General features: G+C 33.2%; 1 protein-coding gene across 1 annotated transcript in view; it reads right to left on the bottom strand.

Moving 5' to 3' along the window:
* Positions 1 to 953: 953 nt before the first annotated feature.
* LOC145682277 (cytochrome P450 4C1-like) overlaps positions 954 to 26435 on the bottom strand; it is a 39544-nt gene continuing 14062 nt past the window's right edge. Inside the window, exons 2-5 of the mRNA XM_081753856.1 lie at positions 26356 to 26424; positions 18867 to 19035; positions 10928 to 11107; positions 954 to 4093 (exon numbers count right to left, since the gene is read on the bottom strand). Of these exons, the coding sequence (XP_081609982.1) occupies positions 3927 to 4093; positions 10928 to 11107; positions 18867 to 19035; positions 26356 to 26424 (585 nt within the window). The 3' untranslated portion in view covers positions 954 to 3926. The remainder of the gene's footprint in view (positions 4094 to 10927; positions 11108 to 18866; positions 19036 to 26355; positions 26425 to 26435) is intronic.

The following is a 26435-nucleotide window of genomic DNA, read 5'->3' on the forward strand; positions in this document are numbered from 1 at the left end:
CTTATACACGTATGGTATCCCTCGTTTTTTATTATTTCTATCTATTAAACATATCTACGAAGAAATAACAATATTATAATGTGTGGTTAAAAAATGATGTTCCTTTCAGGTAGAATCATCATATTCTACTCTTGACATGCTCTTTTATAGCCGAATTTGAAGGAGGAGCCTATGGAGGGGTTGTAGGGGTCTCTTCGTGACTTTCCGTGTCTTCTCGTACTTCTTCGGAAACGGCATCCATCGGCTGCTTGATGATCCCCGTGGAGAAGCACATGATCTTGTTTGTAAATATGAACGGATATTGCAATATTCATTAAGGTATCTCATAGAAATTTGAAACTAATGCGAGTAGGGTGCTATGTATCTCCCAGTTGGTAACTAAGGCAACAAATATATTTCTAAATTCTTATTAGATAACTGATCATATATATTTCTCTAGATTATTCTATGTTAATATGCTTTCAGAATATTCATTTACTCTGATATTTATAGTTCTGTTTGAAAAGGGAATTTTGCAGTATAAGGCAGAGTAGTGCAATTTGCTACCATAGAAATGAAACTATCTTATGATATGCCACGCATACAACATACACTCACACCAGATATCTCTATATGATGCTCCTCTCACGCAATAATAACCTTTACCAATACTTTTTTTCTTAGTACGACCTTCAGTATTAAAGAAATGATGAAGTATCAAGTTTGTGAATCCATTCGAAATTAAATACACTTTAAATATTTAATAACAATGTATCAAATAACATGAAAGAATACTTCTATCTAATTTATCTTCCATATGTAATGCCAGTTTTATCAGGATATCTAATTGATTTCTGTTTTGAAACATAATATTTCAAAAGTTTAAGTATTGCACGTCTTTAGCCCATTTTTTTTCACAAATTCTGATTTTTATCTGATACCAGTTATAGGTCAAATAAATTAAAAGTGTCACATACAACGAATACATAAAATTTTATTATATATAAATCTACACGTATCATAACAATTTATAGTAAAAATATGAAATATGAAAAATATGGTAATACAATCACTAAGTACAAAAAATCTTACTCTAAAAAAAACATACAGCCTTGTACAGTTCACAACTAGTTTACTATAAACCAAGAAAAAAATAAAGAAAAATGTCTTGGGAGATCATTATGCACAAAGACAAAAAAAAAAAAAAAAAAAAAGCAATTATAAAGCTACAAAAAATTAATAACACTATTTGGTCTTTCTTTCACTCATACCCACAATTTAAAGAAATCGAAAAGTGAATTATAGAGGTTTCTTTGCTTTCTTTTGCATGATTTATACTGAGTATTTTGTTTTACTTGGCTTACTTGTTTAGCAGTTAATCTTCCAGTAAATAGGTTTTGAGTTTCATATATGAAAATGCATGTTTTATTGTCCCATTGCTTAAATTACATGTAGGGTTTAAGTTGTTTTAGAGAGACTGGAAAATGGGTCACGTCATTCTGTTACACGTAAGATAGATTTTTGATGCAGTAATAGATTGGCATTTCAAAAAATCTTTCTTTGCAGGTTAACAGCACATATTAAGGTCCTTAGCATGAAAAGATGCAGTATACTATCCTTCTACTACTACTATTACTGTTAAAATTATTCGAATATTCCCTATTTAAAGCTCGAACAATTTTCTTCCCATTATTCGAATATTAATTGCTTGAACAATTGTTTATTGTTTGAATAATTATTCGAACGAATATTAATTACTTGAATAATTAAATGAAAAACCGATCATTGTTGAATGATTATTCGAGCAATTATCCAATATTTGAATAACTAGTCAAACAATTGTTCATTATTAGAATAAATATTTGAACAATTATTAATTATTCGATTAATTGTTCAATGTTTGAATAATTATTCCAACATTTATTCATTATTTGAATAATTATTCGAACATTTTTTCATAGTTTGAATATTTATTTGAACATTTTTCATTGTTTGAATAATTATTCGAACATTTTTTTAGCGTTTGAATAATTATTCGAACATTTTTTTAGCGTTTGAATAATTATTCGAACATTTTTCATAGTTTGAATAGTTATTCGAATAATTTTTCATTGTTTGAATAACTATTCGAACATTTTCGTCGTTTGAATAATTATTTGAACATTTTTTCATCGTTTGAATAATTGTTCAAATATTTGTTCATTGTTTGAATTATATTATTTTTCTAATTATAAATATATAAAAATAACAATGGAATATTGCATTGTCACTGTGCAAAATTTTATTGTATGACGTTAGAAAATTAGTTAAATTAAATTTCCAAGATTAGAGAGGACGCAGTTAAATCATTATAAATTGAAGACATGTAAAAGCATACTACCTATATACTGCCATCATGCCTTAGAACCTTTGGACTCTGAAATTCTATCCGACCTTCTTGTCTGGACTGAATAACAAGAATGGCTTGTGTCAAATTCTTTGTCCATAATATGTCAATGAAACAGATATTTCGTACAATGTTGATGTGCATTTGACAGTTATTTTCTTTTAACATTTTGAAAACTTATTAAAATCTTTAATTATCACACATTTTGCCTTTACTTAGCGTGATTTTCTTTACACACAATCACTTTTACATTACACCAGATAAAATAATATTTTTAACAAGAACATATTTTTTCAGGTTTGCCTGAAATACCCAATCTGTTACTGAATATCAGTCATTGAATATTTCATTTTGACTTCTAAGAAAGAGTTTGGGAATCACATAAAATAAAGCGCTAATGACGTTCTTATCAGGCCCGCAACCAGAAGGGGCCTAGGCGGGGCCTGGACCACCTAAACTTTTTGTGGCCTCTCCAAATCTTAACACAAAATGCTATTATTAATCCAAAAAAAAAAAACACAATTTAACTATTGGTAAGAGAAAGTTTAGTGACTTGCCCCCCTAACATATTCATGGCCCCCCCAAACCTCTGTGGCTGATTGCGGGCCTGGTTCTTATTCCTGCTACATTACACGATAAAGCCATTTAAAAAATAAGGAGGGAAAATGTCTCACATTTCTTGTCTTCTTTTCTTTGATGGAAACGCTTTATAAGGTTCTATCAAACATAAAAGTAACTTAGAATAAAAAGTTTATGAAAAATGTTAACATTACATCGTATAATAAATGAAACTTTTAACATAATTGTGGGTGAAAAGACAATTTACAAATATGATTATTATTAGTCATTTGAATTGAATTACATTGCCATTAGCTACACTTATCAAATCTTAATGCGTTAACATTTAGTGTTCGGATCATGGATTATCCAAATAATACACGTATCCTATTTTCACTTCAAAACAATGAATAAACACTGTATTCACTTATTTTGCCATCATGTCTTACTTGTGTTAGAAAATTTGTTTGTGTTAACGTTTTAACAACATATTAACTTTTTCCTTGTGAAGGTGAGCTTTTCTTAAAACCACTCACAAAAAAAAAGTATTGCACGCTACCAAAAGCTACCAGAAAAACCAAACACCCCAAAAGGACTTCCAGACTATATAGTGGAATCATGCAAAGTAAGTTAAAATAAGATAAACTCTATTCAGTCACAAATTTTTGTTTTACAACCGGCTGAAACTACAACAAAACAAACATAAAGCAAGACGGAATAGACGGAATTATTACATATCAATCTGCAGTCTATATAAGTATTGATCATAAAAGGTGAATCCACTTTAATTGTCCTATCATCCTTCTCGCTTTAATTCTTATTATTTGTGAATATTTCCGTTGCCAAGTTTTACTAACTACTAATGACCATATGGAGATATAATACAGTTGGTAAACGTAGAAAAAATATAATTTCTCTTTAAATAGTCACTAATACACTGAAGCAGAAACCATACTTATTTATATTCTCATTAAAATAATTATTCATTTTTTAAAAAGAGGCTTCATTTCACGACTTTGTTTCTCGGATGAAATTTTACTTTTAATTCTGCAGTCAGAACTATGTGGGCCTCCAACTCCAGGTCTTCCATTTTGTCTAAGGATTCTAAACGGAAGTTTCTCAAAATGGACGATATTACAACCTTCTCTTCAAGTAAAGCGAATTTCTGACCTAGAAGTAGAAATTAATACATTTATATCATACATAAGTTATTTTAATGCATTATTATTATCTAAATAATCACACATCTTAGAATTTAAAATCTCTTGTAGTTTCTCGAAAGTAATTCTATATATATACACAGTAAACTCTCGATATATCGGAGTTTGAATTTAACGGACAAAATTGGACTAATGTAGCAAATGTATGGACATCGTCATCGCATACAATAATCTTCTGATCTGAAAGTGTTGCCTTATTTATGAACATTTCAGGCGGTTTAGATTTTGATTATTATGAAACAATATTCAACAAGAAAGGAACTGAAGGTTTTTTTTTTTTTTTTTTTTTTAAAGTTTTATGATACGCATTTGTAAGAGGTTTTTTGATACTAATATGATATGTACAGAGTGATCACAAAGTCCCGTACCCCTTTTATATTTCATAAATGCTAATGAATTGTTGTTTCTTATTGGTGCAGATGCTGACATACATCTATATCATGGCTGATGAGTCAACTTACACCATGGAGGAATGTATAATTCCAGCAGGATGGAGCACCAGCCCATTATGCTATTGCCGTTAGAGAACATCTCAATGAGGTATTTCCTGATAAATGGATTGGATGTGCTTGTGTCCATTTGCCTGCACCTTTGGAGTAGCCGCCCCGAAGTCCTGATTTGTCATCTTGCGACAATGCATTATGGGCTTCATTAAACAAACGGTTGCTGCCATATGTTACAAGGCAGCTGAACAATATAAGAATATTTATAGCTACATTACGTATAATTTTTGACTTACTTTCGTATATAACGTCAAGTTGATTTTGAATAATATAAATTTGTTTAATAACGTTCTGTATGAATGACAGCTTGCAGATATATACCCAAAACAAAGCTTGAATAAATGACTAAACAATACAAAAGGTTTAAATACAAAATTAACATTCTACACAGCAGTTGACTTTTCACTCCGTGCACTAAAACTTTTGTTGAACCCAAGTTTCAAGAATTAAAAATTGATTTCACACTACAAACTTGAAAACACTTTTAATTTAATTTCAAATATCATTCGAAGAATATGAATTTTGCATCTCACCCTTCCTATGACATAAGAGAAAACAGGGTAAAGAAAATGAATTCCCTAGAATGTTAATTACCATAAACCATCGTAGTCATTTTGTTTATATTTGTCCTACGAACTATGGACGATTTTATTTATTTCTAATCTTGGTTTGCATACCACAGACAGCTTTAGTTACAGGCAACTAATATATAGACAATAAACACAGCGGAAAACTTGAACTAGATCCACTCACTTAAGACTCGGGAACTACAAGTTCGACCTGTCACCACCGGAAGAATTTTCAAAATGATCATCTATTAGAAAAAGAAACGTAGGGGATAGCTACTAAGAGTGTTTACTTTATTTTTATTCTACATAATTAACGATCTTGGCCATTTATTTTATTATTGTATAGCATATATGATCTTGACTATTTGATTTATTTTTCCTCTGTGCAGTTATTTAATTTTGTCTATTACTTTACAAGACCTTAACCATTTAATTTACCTTTGTACTGGCTACGACTCATCAACACAGTCGTGGGGGCCGCGGTGGCTCAGTGGTAGAGCGTTCACCTCTGGTGCATGAGGTCCTTCGTTCGATTCCAGATCGTGTCAAGTGAACTGTGTGGTGGACAAACACCGTGTGCATGGATTTTCTCGGGGTTCTCCCGTTTCCTCCCACTTTCTTCATTCCATCATTTCATTCATTTCTCATCATCACAGCCTAACCGGCATAACCATGGCATCTTAAAAGATTTTCAACACAGTCCTTTCATTTTGTCCTACATATTCTAGAGAATCTCATTGTTTGATTAATAAACATCTTTTTGTATAATAGTTGTAAATTAGTACGGTTTTATTTTAAACTATATAGTATCCTTTTCCTGTGAATTTTAAAAGCAAAATGAACAGAAAATTTATACAAAATGCTTTAGAGGAATTAAAAACTTTAAAATTCAGAATTTCTAATTGTTTGACACTCTTAGTTAATTGGCTTAGAAAAAGCTCTGATTTCATTTAGTCCAATCACCAGAAACAAATTTTATTCAATTGATTATAACAGTATTTTGAAGGGAAATAGAATTTTTTAAATATTAAACACTACTTAGGAAAATTTTGTTATTTTTACTGAGTAGACAATAATGTTTTATTTTAACGCCAATAGCAATCTCAACCGACCATGAAAAAAAGGATGAGAGGCGGTATATGGAAAAAGGGCATATACGCAAAAATACCATTTCGAGAAAATCGCTATCAAAGTTTTCATTGTTGAATACGTAAATGCATGGTGCTTATTTCACTGGGTACCTATGATAAAAATAAACTTTGGAATTTAATGTATGGAATTATAGACATTTATACTTGCTGTGTTGAAAAAATATTTCAGAATGATGTAATCTAGAAAATACCTTATATGCCCTTTTTCCATAGATACAAATGTAATAACCAAATTACTTACATTATACAATGTTTATTACCAAATTTGCATACAATAAACATGGCATCAAATTGCAAATGCTTCCAGAAGGTGAAGTCTAACGATCAAATATTTTTTCCAGCCACTCTTTGTCTTCGTCCTTCAGAAATCTGTATAGACCTGTTACATCTCTGATTTTCAGGCGATTGAGCTCTGGATACGGCATGCTTTCAAGGTCAAGATGTATACGTTCTCGCAGTGCCCTCTGATTCCAAAAAATGAATGGCTTATACACAGGGAGTAATTTTCGGAACAAAGCAGAGAGCCAGATTGGTTCGTCTTTATCATGACATATTTCATAATCGTAAATGTGTGGCGGTTGGAGACAGGTTTGGATAGGAACAAATGGCTTAATCCGTTCTCCCATTCTTTCAATAGATCTCTATCCATTAGAACTTGAAACGGACTGGGGTTGCGTCTGCAGCAGACCATCGCAGTAAGATATGGTTTCGCTGTTCCTATGACTTCCTTTTTGCTTATGTGCTTCCTAATAAGTCTAAAACTGCGATCGCATTGTGAAAATGAGTTTCCACGTACTGGAAATACTTGTATTATTTCAAGATCATTGGTCTTGGCAAACCACGCTAAGAATTTGAGAATGGTGAGGTACCAATTTTGACTTCCAGCTGCATCACAAAACAATACAATCGTCTTGACATTGGAGTATTCTTGAAGTTTCTTCACTAAACAGTCATACAAAAAAAGAAGCCACTGAATTAGCATCCTTTTTACCATCACTTTCCATGAAATATTAACAGTACGATGTATCATAATTGAAAACATGCACATTGAAACAATAGAGCCACAGTAGTCGTTTGTAAAACTGTGTGTTTACGTTTAGGCGTGGAACAGGAAAATTTTGAGCATAATCAAATTCCATCACTAAATAAGACATATCCCGTCTTATGCAGAGTCGTTTTGACGAAATGATTAGCGTCATACTAAAAACCTGACTACTGCAGGGAACATATGTTAGTCGAACTCTTTAGCATGCCACTAATCACGCATCGAAACGACTCTGCATAAGGTCCATCCTGTTTTGCCTTCTGCACATAATGATTCCTTATTTCTTTTCGTCTTGCTGCCTTGCGTTTATGAAGTGCATATGATAATGCACATTCAGCACCGGGATTGTCTTTCAACGTCAGTTCACAATCAGCACAGTAATCACAAGTGTCGGTTTTGGGTCTAACAAAGGCATATGAAAATTCAGTGGAAAAGTAGCGGAAATATGTTTTGTAGTTCATACGCAGATTAGTGCCAGATTTCTCTTTGTAATACTCGCGGAAAAGCTTATAAAGTTTCTTTATCGATAGATTAGGATTCTCAAAGTATTTTAGATTAGTCTTATGCGAACAATAATGACTGCAGTCACGGGGTATAGTATTTAAATGTTCTGCAATTAGCTCCAACACATTGTTTTGCAGTTTGTGAGGCCTATTCGCGTGAGACCCCCTTACTTCCCTGAAGTCTGCATTTGCCAGTAGTTTACTTTGAATAACACGCAGCCGCTTCATGGACACTAGTAACAATTTTAGTATGAACTGCTGACATACCGGCATTTTTCTTCCGTTAACACACAACGAATACGACCAAGTGTGCAAATGTTCCTTCTTGGGATTCACAGTCCTCTTTCCAGACGACGTTTTGCTTCGTTCCATACAGTTAGCTAAAAATGAGTCCTGGCATGATTTCTCCTGTTGATTGTAAAATCCTGCAAATATTTCGTTTTGTGTATCCACAGAAAACAGTTCCCAACATGATTTAAGACAACAGTTAGAACAGTACCTGAAATTTTTGCTGCTGATACGTTTCCCTCCAGCATTGACATACTCTTCGCCTCGAAGATGCTTACGCTTAATATCTTCTTTCTTCTTGTTTCTTCGCTGAATATATATTTTCTTATCCTTCTTTTTGCTTTCCGCAATACTAGAATCATTGCTGTTACTGGCGTTCATGTTTGGGTTTAAGATATATTCACCACGAAACACAATGGACTGCACTACGAATCTATTACCGCCAAAATACAGCTCTGCACACGACACAAAAACAGAAGTACCAACCTCATTTTTTAAAATATCTTGATGAAAATTTCATCACATATTCTTGAAAGACTGGAGAATTCGATAAAATGATCTCCGGAAAAAGTGCTGGATATCTCTTTACGTTTTTATTTGTCACAAAAGTATTGGTATTTTCGTACGTCCAATGTGTTATTAAACACAAAAAATGATGCAAGGATAATTAATTACACTTAGCAAGACTGAAACAAGGAATTATTCAATCAAAAATCCATGGAAGTCTTTTCTAGAAGACTTTACTCACTAATACAATTTCTAATTATAGTATTAATTATTATGTCAAGTTGAAATATAATGCAAATAATATTGCAAACAACGTCTTAACATTTAAGAACATTATTAACCTTATCTAAATCTCTTGAAACAAGGAATGATCAATAATTATGTATAATGAAATAATCTCTGCTTGGATATTTCTCAATATTATGTGAAGTTGAATTTTTAGGACAACTATAAATAGGGGATTCGGTCAACAAATTTATACTGTTGTACGAGGAATATTTTTAATTCAACCTCCGTTAAGTTGCCAGAGGAGAACCAACGATGAAACAAGAATAAGACAAATTGTTTATTGGACATTGCCCATCCCCTGTACCAAAAGACAGATCCAGTCGTTCAGTCATTGTGTAGTATCAAACTTAAAAACATAGCGAGTGCAATCAAAGCACCTGCCAAGTGCATACTACATGATATAATTCGATGTGGCGAGAGTGAAAATATACCGAGTGCAATCAAAGCGCCCGCCAAGTGTGAACTACATGATATAATTCGATGTAGCGAGAGTGAAAACATATCGAGTGCAATCGAAACGCGCGCCAAATGTGAACTACATGATCTAATTCAATATAGTGAGAATGAAAATATATCGAGTGCAATCGAAGCGTCCGCCAAGTTGAACTACATGATATAATTCGATGTAGCGAGAGTGAAAACATACCGAATGCAATCAAAGCGGAAAGCGCCTACCAAGTGTGTACTACATGTTATTATTCGATTTCTTCAGACGGAAGGACATTACACATATACAATTAATCGTCGCATGAGTAATGTTTACAGCGGGAATAGTGTAAGTGATTTCTGTGTGCACGAGCGTTGCTGAGAGTTCAAAGAAGGGCTTACTGATGCACACGACGAGGGTAGGTTATGGTGGAAATTTGTGACGGCAAACAATGCGTGATGAACAAGTGAATCCTGTGGTTCGTGAAAGACGTAGGTTAGGGTTTCCTGAACTGTCTAGCCATAGAATTTCAGAAAACTCAGCAGCCGCCTGGAGAAATTGAGTTACATCACGTAGTACATACTTGGCGCGAGCCTTGATTGCACTCGGTATGTTTTCACGCTCGCTACTTCACAATGGCTATGGTGAAAATTTGTGACGGCAGACAACGTGTGATGAACATGTGAATCATGTGGTTCGTGAAAGACATAGATTAGGGTTTTCTGAACTGTCTGGCCTTAGAATTTCAGGGATCTCAGTAGCCGCCTGGAGAAATTGAATTACATCACGTAGTACACACTTGGCGCCAGCTTTGATTGCACTCGGTATGTTTTCACGCTCGCTACTTCACAATCGCTATAGTGGAAATTTGTAACGGCAGACAACGTATGATGAACATGTGAATAATGTGGTTCGTGAAAGACATAGGTTAGAGTTTCCTGAATTGTCTGGCCTTAGAATTCAGGGTACTCAGCAGCCGCCTGGAGAAATCGAATTCCATCGCGTAGTACACACTTGGCGCCAACTTTGATTGTACTTGGTATGTTTTCATGCTCGCTTTTCTACAATGATTAAACGACAGAATCTGCCTTTTAATGTAGGGATGAGATGTCCAATGAACCACTTTTGGTTCTCTTTTAGTGGCTTAACGAAGTTTAAAAAAATCCTCCTTAATAACAATAGTAAGTCATATGGGTGACACGACTTAAATTTGTAATTGAAAAAAATATATATATATAAAAATCTCAACTAAGGTAATGATGAAGAAGTATTGTTACTCCAAACGTTTGTCTTCTATGTTACTTCTGTGGAGAAAAGTTTCAAGCAAAACATAATCCTATACATACATTTTAATTTAGGGGAACACATGCGGCATAAGAAATTTAAATAAGTAGATGTTTCCTGTTATTACAATATAAGCCACATAATAATTATTATACACTAAAAATGGCAGGTAAAATAAAAATGGGAGTACTGTAAAATACACTATGTCATAACACTTACCTATACAATTTCTAGGCCCGCTGCTAAATGGAATATAGGCATAAGGAGGACGTTCTTGGATTCTTTCGGGTAAGAAATTATCTGGATCAAACTGGTCTGGATTAGGATAGAACCTTGGGTCCCTATGTACCATGTAAATGAATACGGTGGCACTACAACCTGCTGGAAGTATGTGGTCTCCTGTCGAAGATAAAGAATTATGCAATGATCAAAACAAAGAGATTAGAATACATATATAAATAGAGCCAACTTTTATAGACCTATGGAAACAGCGTAATTCTGTATTTGGCTGTAAATAATATTAGGACGTATATGTATTAATGAAGTAGCCTAATTATCTACAATGTAATATTTTTTATCAACATAATAATCAATAAGTTACTTTTTATTGACACAGTTTCAAAATCGTTCACATGAGTGGTTGGAATACTTATTTAATTTCTTTAAAAATATTTACCTGTTATATTATCTGTTCTGCTCACAAATAAAGTAAAACATTAAGCAAACATCTGTCACATAAGAACAGAATAGAATAGAATAGAACCCAGAATATTTTATTGTTATTATCATTACAAGCAATAGATAACGTCCAAATATGGTATGCATATAGATTAAAAGAAGAAAAAAAAAGAAAACATACCATACAATCAGTTGCTGGTTAATAGTATAATGAACAACCTACTAATATTTCAAATAAAGTGACACTGCAAATTACGATACAATTTATTTATTTTCACTTACCTCTTGAATCGAGTAAAATGCATTTGCTATTAATCAATCGTATAACACTTTTATAAACCTTTAATGGCAATTCCTGTATGTAGGTTTTCGTTTATTAAACAGCTTCGGTCCTACGACTAAATAACTATTTTTGATCTTCGATAATCAAGTAAAGGGTATATCAATTTTCTCACACTATCTAGTATTATATGTATGTACTTCATCCTTTAGTGTCATATTGCAACGTTTTTCTTAGTGTAAACATTTGGAACACTTGATAAATACATAAATTAACTACCGTCATTATCTTAAGCCTAACAAATAGTGCTTTACAGTGTTCTTTTTCATGTGTTCCAACAATAATCCTGATGGCTTTTTTTTTTTTGCAAAACTAGGAGATCATGTGCTTGACTACTGTTACCCCAAAGTAAAATCCTATATCCAATTATACTATGAAAAAATGCAAAATATGAGTTTCTCAAATACTAATGGGATGTATTTCAGTTTTTCATAACAGAAAGAGCACTCGGGAGAGCTTCGTACATACATATTTTACATGCTGTTCCCCGGTTAGTTGGCTATCTACACATATACTAAGAAATATAACCTCATTTCCATCACAGTTTTCATTATCACTGTAGTGATTTAGACTAAAGGTTACTTTTTTTTTTTTTTTTTTTTGTCTCGATTTAGCACAAAACCATTTCTTTTAAACCATGTCGCTGCCTCAGTTAATGCGCCTTGACCTTCTATGTACACTTTTTCAAAGCTTGTATTTATATTAGGGTAGTACCATCCGCATATAGAATTGATGTGGTATTAGTATTTAAAAGTAAATCATTTATCATTATTAAAAATAGTACCGGACCCAGAACAGAGCCCTGTGGTACCCCATATTTTACCTCTAACATATTTGAATGCATTTTGTTAACACTAGCTATCTACTTACGTTCATTTAAATAGGATTTTACAAAATTTAAACTGCTGCTATGGAATCCATAATACGCTAATATATCACATAAGATTTTATGATCTACACAATCAAATGCTTTACTTAAATCGCAGAATGTCGCTAGAGCATAATCATTATTTTCAAAAACTTCATACGTTGTTTTCGTTAGTGTTTCTCTTGCATCAATTGTGGATTTCCCAGGCCTGAATCCAAACTGAGCTTCCATAATTATATTTTGTTCAGTCGTATATTTATATAGATAATCTTTAACAATAGTTTCCATAATTTTAGGAAAAACAGGAATGGGATATATTGAACGATAATCAGACGAAAAAAAAACGATATCCCTTTTGTATATAGGAATAACTTTGGCTATTTTAAGTGATTTAGGAAAATAAACTTGAGTGAAACATTTATTGAAGCATATTATAAGGGGTTTCTAATGTGATTAACGATAGATTTTATAAGGTGGTTCGATATGTCAAATATACCCTTACTGAAGTTTTCATTTTTTTATTACTTCTGTGACACCACTTCCAGTGAAATTAAGTTAGTAGGTGGAATAGATTAGTATCGAATCACAAAACAGTATGTAGGTAGTTTAATTTCGGAAATTATCTGCAGATGGCAAGGAAGTTTGTTTGGTATGTGCCTTGCTTTGAATTGCATAGGAATGGTCAACATTCTTTTCCAGTTTACTCGAAAGTTAGAAAATGTGACATAACATTGAAAATGACTGTTTGCGGCTTAATAACTCTTGAACCACCCGACTGATCTCGAATCAAATTTTCAACATCATTTCACTTTGACCGTCCAACTTGGGGATAGGGAGGAGATATATAAAAATGATCGAAAATGACCGATATTAGTCTTGAATTGATAGTTTTCGGGGTCGCTGAGACGAACAGTGGCACTTCCGATACCGTTTAAATCCAAATTCAGCCCCTATTAATACTCCTAAGGAGGGATGGTGAAATGTAAAAATAATGAAAATGAAATATATTAATGTCGAACTCATAGTTTTCGGGGTCTCGTAGTTGATTGGTGACAGTTTTGGTGGCCTTTATGTCCAAAATGAAAGCTATTCTTTCCGTGCGAAGAACGGGCATATATATATATATATATATATATATATATATATATATATATATATATATATATATATATATATATATATATAAAAGCATGAATTTTTCTTTTTAATATCATCTATTAATCGTAGTTTTTTCTTCCACCGTACCTTCTATCACCTTTCTTATTATACAGAATCTTCTCAGTTGATGAGCCAACCAGTTTTTCTTCCCCTTTTTTAATTACATGGGGGCGCGGTGGCTCAGTGGTAGAGCGTTCACCTCTGGTGCTTGGGGTCCCGGGTTCGATCCCAGCCCCGCCAAGTGAACTTTGTGGTGGACAAACACCGTGCTCGTGGGTTTTCTCGGGGTACTCCCGTTTCCTCCCACTTTCTTCATTCCACCATTTCACTCATCTCTCATTATCACCGTCTCCTTTAGCCTAACCGGCATAACCGTGGGACGTAAAACTCAAAGATTTCTTTTTAATTACATATAACATTAATATCTCTCAGAAGCAAATCCAGATAGCGAGGGAAAGAAGTATAAAGAAAATTAGAATTAAAGAACAAAAAAGTAGCTGTACAGTGTCCAGATTGAAATACAGAGTCCACTTACGGACAATTAGTTCCGAAATTTAGTTAATATGGCGCCGAACTGTCCACTTCACAGCTTTCTTAGAAAATTAGAATTAAAGAACAAAAAAGTAGCTGTACAGTGTCCAGATTGAAATACAGAGTCCACTTACGGACAATTAGTTCCGAAATTTAGTTAATATGGCGCCGAACTGTCCACTTCACAGCTTTCTTTTCCAGTTTGTAAATTTTTCTTTTATTCCTGCGTCTTCCTTATCCTATCTGATGAAACATTTAGCGAAAATGTTTATAGGATACTTTTGTAGTGTTGTGTCATAATATTCTCCTATTTTCTGGGAATGAATTTATTTTCCATGTCCGCTTCAAGATTTTTTAAAAGAGGATGATATAACACTCAATACTGGACAATCGAAAATACATACTGTATGTTTGAAAGACCTATTTTAAATGCATTCAAATGATTGCTTTGTACGAAAATACAATTATATCGCATTTTGTTTAATTCAAAATATTACGATGTGTTTAGTCTTTAATAAAGTTTCTACAAGAAATTTTAATCTGGAATTCTTTGATCAGCATTCATTCTTTCTGATTTACTTATCTTGAGGATATATATGTGACTTACATTCGCTTGTTAGTTTCATTACAGAAATCATCATATTTTGCTTGGGAAATCACGAGGCAATAATAATATTTCTATTATTAAAGAAAGAAAAGCAACTTACGCTATTCTAGTAGCATTATTATTCCTTTATATCTGTTTCCATTGTTTAGTATAAATTCTTCTTGATAATCTCTTAGTGAAGAAGACACGAAGAAAAATAAGTAATACTAGGTAGAGCTTTTATAAAAACAAAATTAAAATCGATGTAGACGAAGGTACTACGAAAGCAGTTATTGTGAAGAAAATATTTATGAAGTTTAATACAGGAATTCCGTTTAGATCGTTCGTAGAAAAGTCATTTAATTTAGAAGGTACTCTGGATGGTTCTAAGAGACATACTCTTAGTAATTTCACGCTAAAAGAAAATACATCAATCTCAAAGAAACTATGTAAACTTTTGTACTTAAAAGAAAATACATCAATCGCAAAGAAACTATGTAAACTTTTGTACTTAAAAGAAAATATATCAATCGCAAAGAAACTATGTAAACTTTTGTACTTAAAAGAAGATACATCAATCTCAAAGAAACTATGTAAACTTTTGTACTTAAAAGAAAATATATCAATCGCAAAGAAACTATGTAAACTTTAGTACTTAAAAGAAAATGCATCAATCTTAAAGAAACTATGTGAATTTTTGTACTTTTTTTTCAACTTTTTGGATCATTATATTTCAGTCCAAGATCCATTATATTTCAGTCAAGAATTTTCTTATACAACTTATATGTGGAGAACTACATATAGTGTAGCAAACCCAAACTATCACTTAACTCGGTATGATGTGCTTATTCCGTAAAAAATACGAAAACCCAATTTAGGAACCGTTCGAAATTTTGTGGCCTCAGATCCAAAAATGCCTCAAAAGATCCAATATATTTCAATCAAATATATATATATATATTTTGTAGGCCTTATGTGTGGAGAACTACATGCAATATAGTGTAGCCAAACCAAACTATCACTTAACTCTGCTCTAAGATGTGCTTGTTCCGTAAAAAATACGAAAACTCGATTTATTTGACCGTTCAAAAATTTTGCGGCCCTAGATCCAAAAATGTATAAAAAGATCCAATATATTTCAATCAAATATTTTTTGTAGGCCTTATGCATGGAGAACAACATGCAGTGTAGTGTAGCTAAACCAAACAATCACTTAACTCTTTAAGATGTGCTTGTTCCGTAAAAAATACGAAAACTCGATTTATTGATCGTTCAAAAATTTTGTGGCTCCTATCTATTGGCCACGATCGCAATCTTTTGATCCATTTGTTCGTATCATTCCTAAAATTCTTGTTCATTATACCCTAACACTTTTGTAAAATTTATTAATTTTAATTTTAATGTGTTGACCAGATAGGTGCACATTTAATGAATTAATAAGTTAACTTTAAAGTTTCGTAATTAAGGAAGTCTGAAAACTCCAAACATTAATTAATACATTTTCACCTAAAAACTTATAAGAAGGAACCGTACATATAAAAGAGATTCTTAAATTTATCCTCTCCTATCTATCACGATAATATTTAGGACGTTACTTAATGAACTGATAGGACACATATTTAGTAATAAAACACTAACATAACTTTACATAACTTTACATAAGCACCTTTATTATTATTATTATTATTATTAATTTAATCATGTACGTTTGATGTTTTGTTGTCATCATCATTATTGGTACGTGACTCTTAAGGATTTTTTATATGGGTTCGTGGACTCACTAAATGATAATTTTTTTCAATTCTAAAAAAAAAAAAAAAAAAAAAAAAAACTATAATTCGTTGACAGAAAAAAACATAACTGTATATGTATAACTTCAATATGCCACTTTAAGAGTTGATGAACTGCGTTTTTTCTTGAGAAAATAAATAAATAACATAATTTGATTATATAAATTTCTTTTCAGATTTCGTCAAGTGTGGATAGAAGGTGACAGGGAAAGACACTACGATGCTCGTTGATTTTGAAAATACCACTGATACATTGTTTCTTTACGAGAGAAAAAAGAACAAGAAGAAAAATCTCTATGATCGTACAGAATAAAGCATTTTTTCTTTTTTTTTTTAATTTAGCACCTTTTGTTTATAGCAACTTGATTTTAAAGCAAACATTAAATATCAATAGGTTTCTATTGAGAAAAATCTTGCAGTATAACTTTAACAGTTGGTATTAAAGTTGAAGTGAGAGTAAACGTGAATTCAAAATAAATAAATAAATAAATAAATAAATAATAGATGTAAATGCGTCGAATAATTGACTTTCAAGACTAAAATGAATTTAAAACAAGGAGTAATTGTTGTTGTAGTAATCCGAACCAAGGTCAGTGTTCAGATTATAGACACAGAATTTAAGTAAGTTGATTCTTCATTCACGGAACTATTTTATCAAGGACATAACAAGAAGTCACATATTGTGTAACGAGGAAGTTCATCAACCTTTCAAGTTTTTTAAATGTTATTATTATTATTATTATTATTATTATTATTATTATTATTATTATTATTATTATTATTATTATTATTATTATTATTGAAGTTATAAATTCACGGTTGTGTTTCTTTGCTGTTAATGAAATATAATACTTTTTCCCCCGTAAGAACTGAAAAATATATCATTATATGGATTCAGGAATCAATGTAAAAATTCCTTAGGAGTCAGATATCAGTGATGATGACAAGGAGTCAATGATTGATTGGACTCGAATTTAGCTTCCCTTTCAGCAGTGAGCAGTGTTTTATCCAGTCTCCTGAATTTCGATGGGAATCTAAGGCTCTAGGAGGGAGTCCACATTCATAAGGTACATGCTACATTTATATCTTCAAAAAAATTGGGGAGTAATTCTAAAACTTTGTAAGGAAAATTTCCCCCTAACACGTCTAGATAAAACACTGGCAGTGAGGCTATATGAGAGCTGGATCTACAGTTTAACGTGGTATCCGAACCACATTAACTTACACCGGGATCTCCAGCTTAGAAAGTGCGTATGCTAGCCACATAGCCATGTGATCAGCGATTAGCCTATTATTTCATTCCAATTACCACCATCTTGACTTCCTGACTGAACTTACTTAAGACGTATTCTTTCGCTCCCCCTTCTGTATCTGTTATCTTCTCATCAACAATAGCCAAAAACGCAGTGCCGTGCCGTGGAAAATCAGCGCCCGGGGCGAGAGTATTCGACGGCGCTCTCACACATGTGAGTGAGGTCGACAGACCAGTCGTGAAGCGATGGTTGGCGCAAAGCGTAATAAAATTTTCAAAAATAAACCGTGCTTTTCCTTGATTTTGAGCACTTTTTATTACTTTTTTCCTTCCATTTTATATACACATGCATTTCCCTAACATGAGTAACATTATAGGACTCTTTCTAAAGCAGGAAGAGGATTTAAGTACATATTAGTTTGTACTGATATATTGACAACACTAGTTTTCCACTCTTTTTTTCTTTCCTTCTTTTCCTTTCCCTCCCGAATTTTGCGCCCCCTTACTTCGGCGGCCCCAACATTTTCCAGCTAAATCGATTTTTAAATTTTTAGGTCCTACGAGTATTTTTAATTCATCTATTCGATTATTTCTTTCAGATTTCAGCTATTGATGTTATTCCATAAAAACCAAGGAAATACGTTTTCCCAAGGTCTCTACGAGCAACAACGAAGCGTTCATATTCTTGTTTCTAATGTGTTTACATAATAATTGATGTAAATAAATTAATGCTGAATATTGTGGAAGTGATGTTTCAAAGAAATCAAGACGAAGATGGCAGATATGAGCATTTAAAATTATTTTAAAAGAATTTCAATATGTGGAATACAAGCATGATTAGTAATTATACTATCTTCCAAATATAACTTTTAAATTACAATAAAGTAATAATGAGCCCCTTCCTCCTCTCCCGAATGGAAATAAATACTTCACATAAAAACAATGATTATGTTACCTAATTTAACCTCTTCTTTGATCTTCCTAGAGATAAGCGGTACACTTGGATAAAGTCTCAGAGCTTCTTTAATGCACCGTTCGAGATACTTCATTTCGCTTAAGTCCTGTATTGTAGGAGACCGTTTAGAATCCCCAAATATTTCGTCCAGTTCTTTTACAGCATTTTCCTAAAATAAATAAATAAATAAATAAATAAATAAATAAATAAAATAAATAAATAATAAAAAATAAAATAAAAAGGTAAATAAATAAATAAATAAATAAATGAAATAATTAAAATAAGAATTATTGCTTTAAGACTTACGGAACTGATATATTTTGGTTGTAAATTATTTACTACTCAAATACTAAACATGTTATTATCAAGAAATGGATTTTAAGTCAACACATGAAGCTTGAATCAGCTATATTTTTTGACTGAAAAATGCGTATTTTCTGAATTATTCCACACTTATTTTATTCTTACATATAACTCTAACTGCGTTAAATACCCGACTCTGCAATGAAATATATGAAATAGGAGAGTGGCCGAAAGACTTCCTGAAGACGATCATGATACCGATGGCTAAGAAATCGAACCCAAAGAGAGGTGAAGATCAGTAGCGTACCCAGGAATTTATTTCGGGGGTGTCCAAACTAAATATGAAGGTATTTTATATTAAAATTCCTAAAATTGCCCCTAAAATTAGGCTAAATTTTGAAAAAGTCGAAATTTCGGGGGGGGGGGGTACGGACCCCCAGGTCTTCCCCCCCTGCGTACGTCCTTGGTGAAGATTATAGAACTATTAGTGTCCTTTTATCTCATGCAGCTAAAATTCTGAACAGCCGAATACTGAACAGAAAGTTGTATGGAAGTACAAACGAAAAGGTTGAGGAGGAACAGTTTGGGTTCAGGAGAGGTAAAGGCACAAGACATGCAATTGGATTATTAAGGGTGATCGGTGAAAGGTTTATAGGAAAAGGGAAACAGGTGTTTGTTGTATTTATTGATCTAGAAAAGGTTTTTGACCGCGTGAATTGGGAATTGTTGTTGGGAGTTCTAAAGAAGATTGGGTTGGAATGGAAAGATCGCAGGCTCATAAGAAACCTATATGTGAACCAACAAGTAAGTGTTAGGATAGGGGAGGAACTAATAGAGAAAAATGGAATTGGAAGGGGAGTTCGCCAAAAATGCTGTCTCTCGCCAACATTATTTAATATCTATTTAGAAGAGATAGTGAAAAAGAGCCTGCAAGATTAATACAGCACTTCGTTAGGAGGTAGAATGATTAGATGTATAAGATTTGCAGACGATATGGCGCTTGTTGCAGAATCTGAAAAGAAAATCAATAGGATGTTAGAACACTTGAGGAAGGGCTGTGAAGAATATGGGATGAAAATAAATGTTAGAAAGACAGAAGCCATGGTGATTGGAACGAAGCGGTCTGTGTCAAATATAAAAGTGGGAGGGGGGAAATAGAATAATTAATTAGTTTTCGATATCTGGGTAGTATTCTTAGTAATGACATGAAGTGCGAACATGAAGCTAGAATAGGAATGGCGAAAGAAGCCTTTAGGAGGAAGAAAAGTTTGTTTTGTGGGACTTTGAATAAAGAGTTGAGAAAAAGACATAAAATGCTTTGTGTGGAGTGTTTTACTGTATGCAAAAGTGATGAAAAACGACTGGAAGACTTCGAAATGTGGGGGTGGAGAAGAATGGAAAGAATTAATTGGGTCGAGCGGAAGGCGAATGGGAGGGTGTTAGAAACAGTGAGGGAGAAAAGAACACTTTTAGATATTAGTGAGAAGAGGAAGAGAAACTGATTAGGACATTGCCTAAGAAGAAACTGTATCATGAGAACGTGCTAGAGCGTATGGTGGCAGGAAAGAGAGGGAAAGGGCGAAGGAGGCTACAATTAATGGACGATATAAAAACAGAAAGATCATACGTGAAGACGAAGAGGTTAGCAGAAGACCGTTGAGCATGGAAGCTTCTCAGGTGCGGCAAGTGACCTGCCAATAAGGGTAGAATACTTATCATGATACTGATGCGTTAAATACGAAAAGACTTCCGGTCACCCCAATAATAACATGTTATTCTTATTCAGAAAATCTTTTCCATAATTCTCAATGCAAGTAACGTATCAATCAAGGGTGCTCATCCTCCCATCACATACTTTCATAACTTCTCTGACCTGGTATGTATAAATATAGAAATTAGACAAGATCAAAATTTATCGGTATACATGGAATTGTCAGTGAAGGATAAATATTCCATTCCTGGCGTTCCCTTGTGGAAAATGAATTTCGATGTTCATTTTTGAGTTTCAAATAAATACCTTATGGAGATTGTTCTATAGATACTAATGGGTTCTGTTTATTGCAAGCAGAATCAGAGATTTATTATACTGTATTATTGGATGATTTTAGGAGAAATACATAAATATAGTCATGAGGAATTATTGCTTAATGTTGTCACTATGATGAGTTATTTATTGTATGCGTCTCTTTTCCGTGATTTGAGCAGTTGGATTGTCTTATGGAAGTCCCTAACACGAACAAGTAAATTTAAAGTGGAAAAGTTACAACAGAAGCTATAATCATAACGAAGATATATCATCATTATTTCACATTCTTTTGGGATAATTCACATTCGGCAAATCTACAGGGCCTCACAAGAAGAGTAATAGCTTCCAAAGTTACCCAATGGTTCTGACATCCCCAGTTTATATATATATATATATATATATATATATATATATATATTCTATGTAAATCTAATCATCACGACTCTGGAACTCACTAAAGGAATAATTAAAACTTCTGACCAGAGTGTATACACATTGATTTATTAAAACTAAAATACAGTGTAACGGTTTCGACAACTTATCTTCATCAGACACTAACTCTGGTCTGATTGTCTGATCAGAGTTAGTATCTGATGAAGATAACGTTATGCTGTCGAAACCGTTACACTGTATTTTAATTTTATATACTTTGGTCAGAAGTGTTAAATATTTCTATATATTATTGGTCTTGGTTAAAAGTTAAATTTTCATGCACGAATTATACAATTTTAATAAAAAATCTACTTGTTAACTGATTTATGTTTCCATTAATATTTTCTTACCTCCACCCAAAGTTTCAATGATTCACTTTGTGTCATGACCCCCCGATTCAAATAGCTTTACAGAGCTCCCTCGTGGCTAAGCGGTTAGCGTACGCGTCTTTGGCGTGGGAGACCCGGGTTCGATTCCCGGCGGGAGCTCATGTGGTTCGGATTCCACGTTAATCAGTAGGTCCACGTCTCATATAGCCTCGCTGCTGAAAGGGACGCTAAACTAAACTCAACTCAACTCAACTCAAATAGCTTTACACTAGAGAGGTAAAACAACCTTGTAACATCACTATTTAACTACAAATAAGGATTTTGCAGTACTGAAGCTGGATTCAATTATGTTTAAATTCATTTATGAGGCAGTCATGAAAATAGTCGGTAAACTATGTATTTTATCCAACTAGAGAGCTTCACTTCACAGTTTTAAGAGGCACGTAGTTCAATGATGGTGGACTCACCTCAGGTTCCGTATTTCAATCCGAGACCAACTGAATTTGTAGTGAACAACATCGAGTCCGTGGTTTTCCTCCCACATTCTCATTCCACAAATACTTTTATAATAAGTAACTTTCAATAATCACACGTCTTTTTTAGTCTAAAGGACATAATAATGTTATGTTAAGTTAAAGATTTACATTACATTAAATGTGTATTAAATTTCATATTTCAATGATAACTTATAACACTGTGGCAGTGCCATAAGACATCAATACACAAAAACACATTTCAAACAGCCCTCGTGTGATTGAATATAATTAAAAGTTACAAATGATATAATTAGATCATTTCTAAAAATAATATCTTTGTTTTCTACTCTCGTCAGAACAAAGCTGCTATGAATTTTTTGGAGTTTCCCGAATGTTCCAAGATAAACTGTGCTTAAAAGTGGATTTTCGTGAGAAACTGATATTTCAGAATTATAATACACGTGTGAAAAATTATGATTGATTGTGTACCAAATTATCAGTGTTTCCAAAGCAATGGAAAGTAAATAAATGTGATTTTTCTTTCTTAATGACACAATACCTCATTCTTCCCTTCTTCTATTGTGTCATGTGCAGTTCGTGGGAGACGAACAATTCAGGAGTTGAAGAGAACAAAAGCGAGCGAAGTGTTGGCTTCTGAAGAAACATAATGTAGATCTGTTTTTCTGGAAGGAAGTTTGTTTAATTACAAGCTGGGAACGTTGGGAGAGGTGCCATAAATTTTGAAAGGAGGTAACTGGAGAACTCCTGTATAACTCAGTTTCAAGTCGCTGGATATTTTTCTTATATATGTATATCTGGCCAATCTGTGAAGGTTTATGCTTATTTTGATGCTGAGGACGACGGGACGCATCAACACAAAAACCAACTCGAATAATTCTTACATTTTTTTTTTTTTTCAATAAGTTAGACGTCCGACCTCAGAACGTTTATATCTCTTATTTTCGTCTAAAAGGAAGGTTCCGATGGAGCGCAAAATATTAACCACTGTGACATTTGGGAAAATTAACTAGGTTGTACTAACTATAGACTGACAAGTAAAGGGTCCAAATGGATGAATCGAGTTGCGGGATCAAACATAGTGTGCCTGATAGAGGATGTGAAAATATGTATATGTGCAAAGTTATAGCGGCTGAGCGCAATAGGAAACGGAGGGGGAGGGGGTCAAAGTTTGTTGGGGAAAGGCTATGCTATGTTATAGAAATGCATCAAATAAACTGTTGAATCGTAAAAATAGCAAAAGATGGACAATGCGAACGCTGGTAGTTTCAAATATTGGCTAAAGAAAAATGGTCAGAGTAGATCACGAATCTCCGCCGCCATCTTCAAATCCACCATTTTGAAATCTGATATTTTTTTCAAAATGGAAAGTTAGTCATGTGATATATCAATCAGGGCCAGAATGTTCTCAAAAAGTCAATTATGTACTTCAGTGATCGTTATCTGTACTTATTTTGAAGATTTACGATCATCTTTATATTTATTTACGAAACAAATACTTGTATGTTGAAAGCTTGAATTATCACAAAAACAGATGTAGAAGTTAAACTTATCTATAAGCCAAGAAAATTAACAGTGAAATTTGATATCCAAGTTGTATATTAAGTTACATTATTATTTATGACATTACTTCCAATTTGCTTCATATAGTGCCAAAGAGAACTGTTCCGGCCTGGAAGAACAATTTCCACCTTTTTTTTGTCTTTTTTGCGCATAGGGTGGTCATTTCGAGCATGTGTTACGATGGTAACCAAAACGATATACCAGTCCATAATTCATAAGCGGTTAGTGATATGACAAAACGGACAGCATCATTGCATTCCTGATCAACACAGTCTTAAGACATGTGCCGCATGACTACCTTTCCATTTCAAAAAATATCACAGATTTCAAAATGGCAGATTTCAATATGGCGGTTGAGGTACGTGATCTACTCTGCCCATTTTTCTTTTGCCAATATGTGAAACTACCACCATTTGCATTGTCTGTCTTTCACTATTTTTACGATTCAACAGTTTATTTGATGTATTTCTATAACATAGCATAGCTTTTCTCCAACCAACTTTGACCCCCTTCCCTCCGTTTCTTATGGCGCTCAGCCGCTATAACTTTGCACGTATACATATTTTCACATCCTCTATCAGGCGCACTATGTCTCGTCCTGCAACTCGATTCATCCATTTGGACCCTTTACTTGTGAGAGAATACTATTAGCCTTATTTATATACTGATACAACTATACTTCAGTCATCTAATCTCATTGAAATAACATAAAAAAAATATTTTCAATGAGGGGGCGTGCGATCCCTTCTAGATCCGCCCCCTGGGGTGCGAAAAGTTTATATCTCTTATAACGAATTCGTCCGGTATTTCTTCTTTCTAGCGCAAATGGATAGAAGGTTCAAAGAGAGCGCAAAATAACACCTGGGAATTTTAGCTAGTTCGTACTAATTATAGATTTAGCGCAGATTGTTGCTCTAGTGTACTGACAAAAAAAAAAAAGTCTCTTGTCTCTTGTTTTGTTGAAATAACACAAAAAGAGTTACATTTTCGCTTGACTCCATCATGTAGAAATACTCTTCATTATAGCACATATCAACAACCTCAGAAAAAATACTTCTCAGTTGCGGAGATACAAAGCTGAAAAATACGCTTGTTACGTCACAACAACAGAATCAAACTGTTTTGGCGTGATGTCATATATTGGTTCCCCTCTCTGAGACATTTTGAAAGCTTCAAGAAATGCTTTCATATTGCAGTTTCTTACTGTAAACTACAAATAGATTTAGTGGAATAGTGAAAGAAAAGTGACAAAATAAGTAAAACCACTATTGTAAATAAAAATAAAGTGTTAATAAAGCCTATTCTTCTACAGTAATTTAAAATACACTAAAAGTAATTTGTAATGTTCTATCATTGCAAATATTTTAGGTGCACTCATGTCCAAAATTCTTGTCGCATGTCTATAAATATGTTGTTGTAGGAATATAATTTAATAACGAATTCGTCCGGTATTTCTTATAATGTTAGTATGTGTATAATCGGCAAACACATGTATGTAGCGAATTTTATGTCAAAAGAAAATGAAATGAAATGAAATCTTTAAGTTTTACGTCCCATGGTTATGCCGGTTAGGCTAAAGGAGACGGTGATTATGAGAAATGAATGAAATGATGGAATGAAGAAAGTGGGAAGAAACGGGAGAACCCCGAGAAAACCCACGAGCACGGTGTTTGTCCACCACAAAGTCCACACGGCGCGAGCTGGGATCGAACCAGGAACCCAGGTGAACGCTCTACCACTGAGCCACCGTGCCCCCTTCATGTCAAATAAGCAGTAAATAAGAACAATAAAACGAAAATAAAATTTTCTTGTCCATTTAGCAACATTTTGTTTTAATCATTCTAATTTTCGTATTTATAGTTCTTTTTCTTTGAAATTTACCACAAATATACATTTCCCGATTATACACATAGTATCAGTATTAAAAGTACCCTAAAAAATCATTATCACATATTCTTACAAGAAGACAGTTATAGATATGCGACAATTATTTTGGACATGAGTGTACATATCAACAGGATTATTTTATTACATTATTAGAGACTTTAGATAGAAAAGTCTAACAGGGAAAGATTCCAGGATATGGCCTTATGGAAAAGACTCAGCAGAAACGTCGCTTCACATGAGTGGAAAAAGACAGAGAAAAAGAAATAATGAGACAAAACATTACGTATTACCAATGACGCAAAATGTATACTATTTTTATGTAATTGAATTAACTGAAACAAAAATTAATTTTATTATGTAGCGGCAGTTTAGAACAAGAAGGTAAACCACAACCAATACGTCCAAAAACCTGTGATACACAAATAACCTAGATACATCTACTGAATTATGCTTACCTGTATTTTTGGATGTGCTCCAAGCAAATATAAAGTAAAACTGATGGCAGCTGCTGTAGTATCATGCCCCTAGAATGAAC

The sequence above is a fragment of the Thermobia domestica genome, chromosome 3 (genome assembly GCF_964235325.1).
Source record: "Thermobia domestica chromosome 3, izTheDome1.hap1.1, whole genome shotgun sequence".
Classification (NCBI taxonomy): Eukaryota; Metazoa; Arthropoda; class Insecta; order Zygentoma; family Lepismatidae; genus Thermobia; species Thermobia domestica.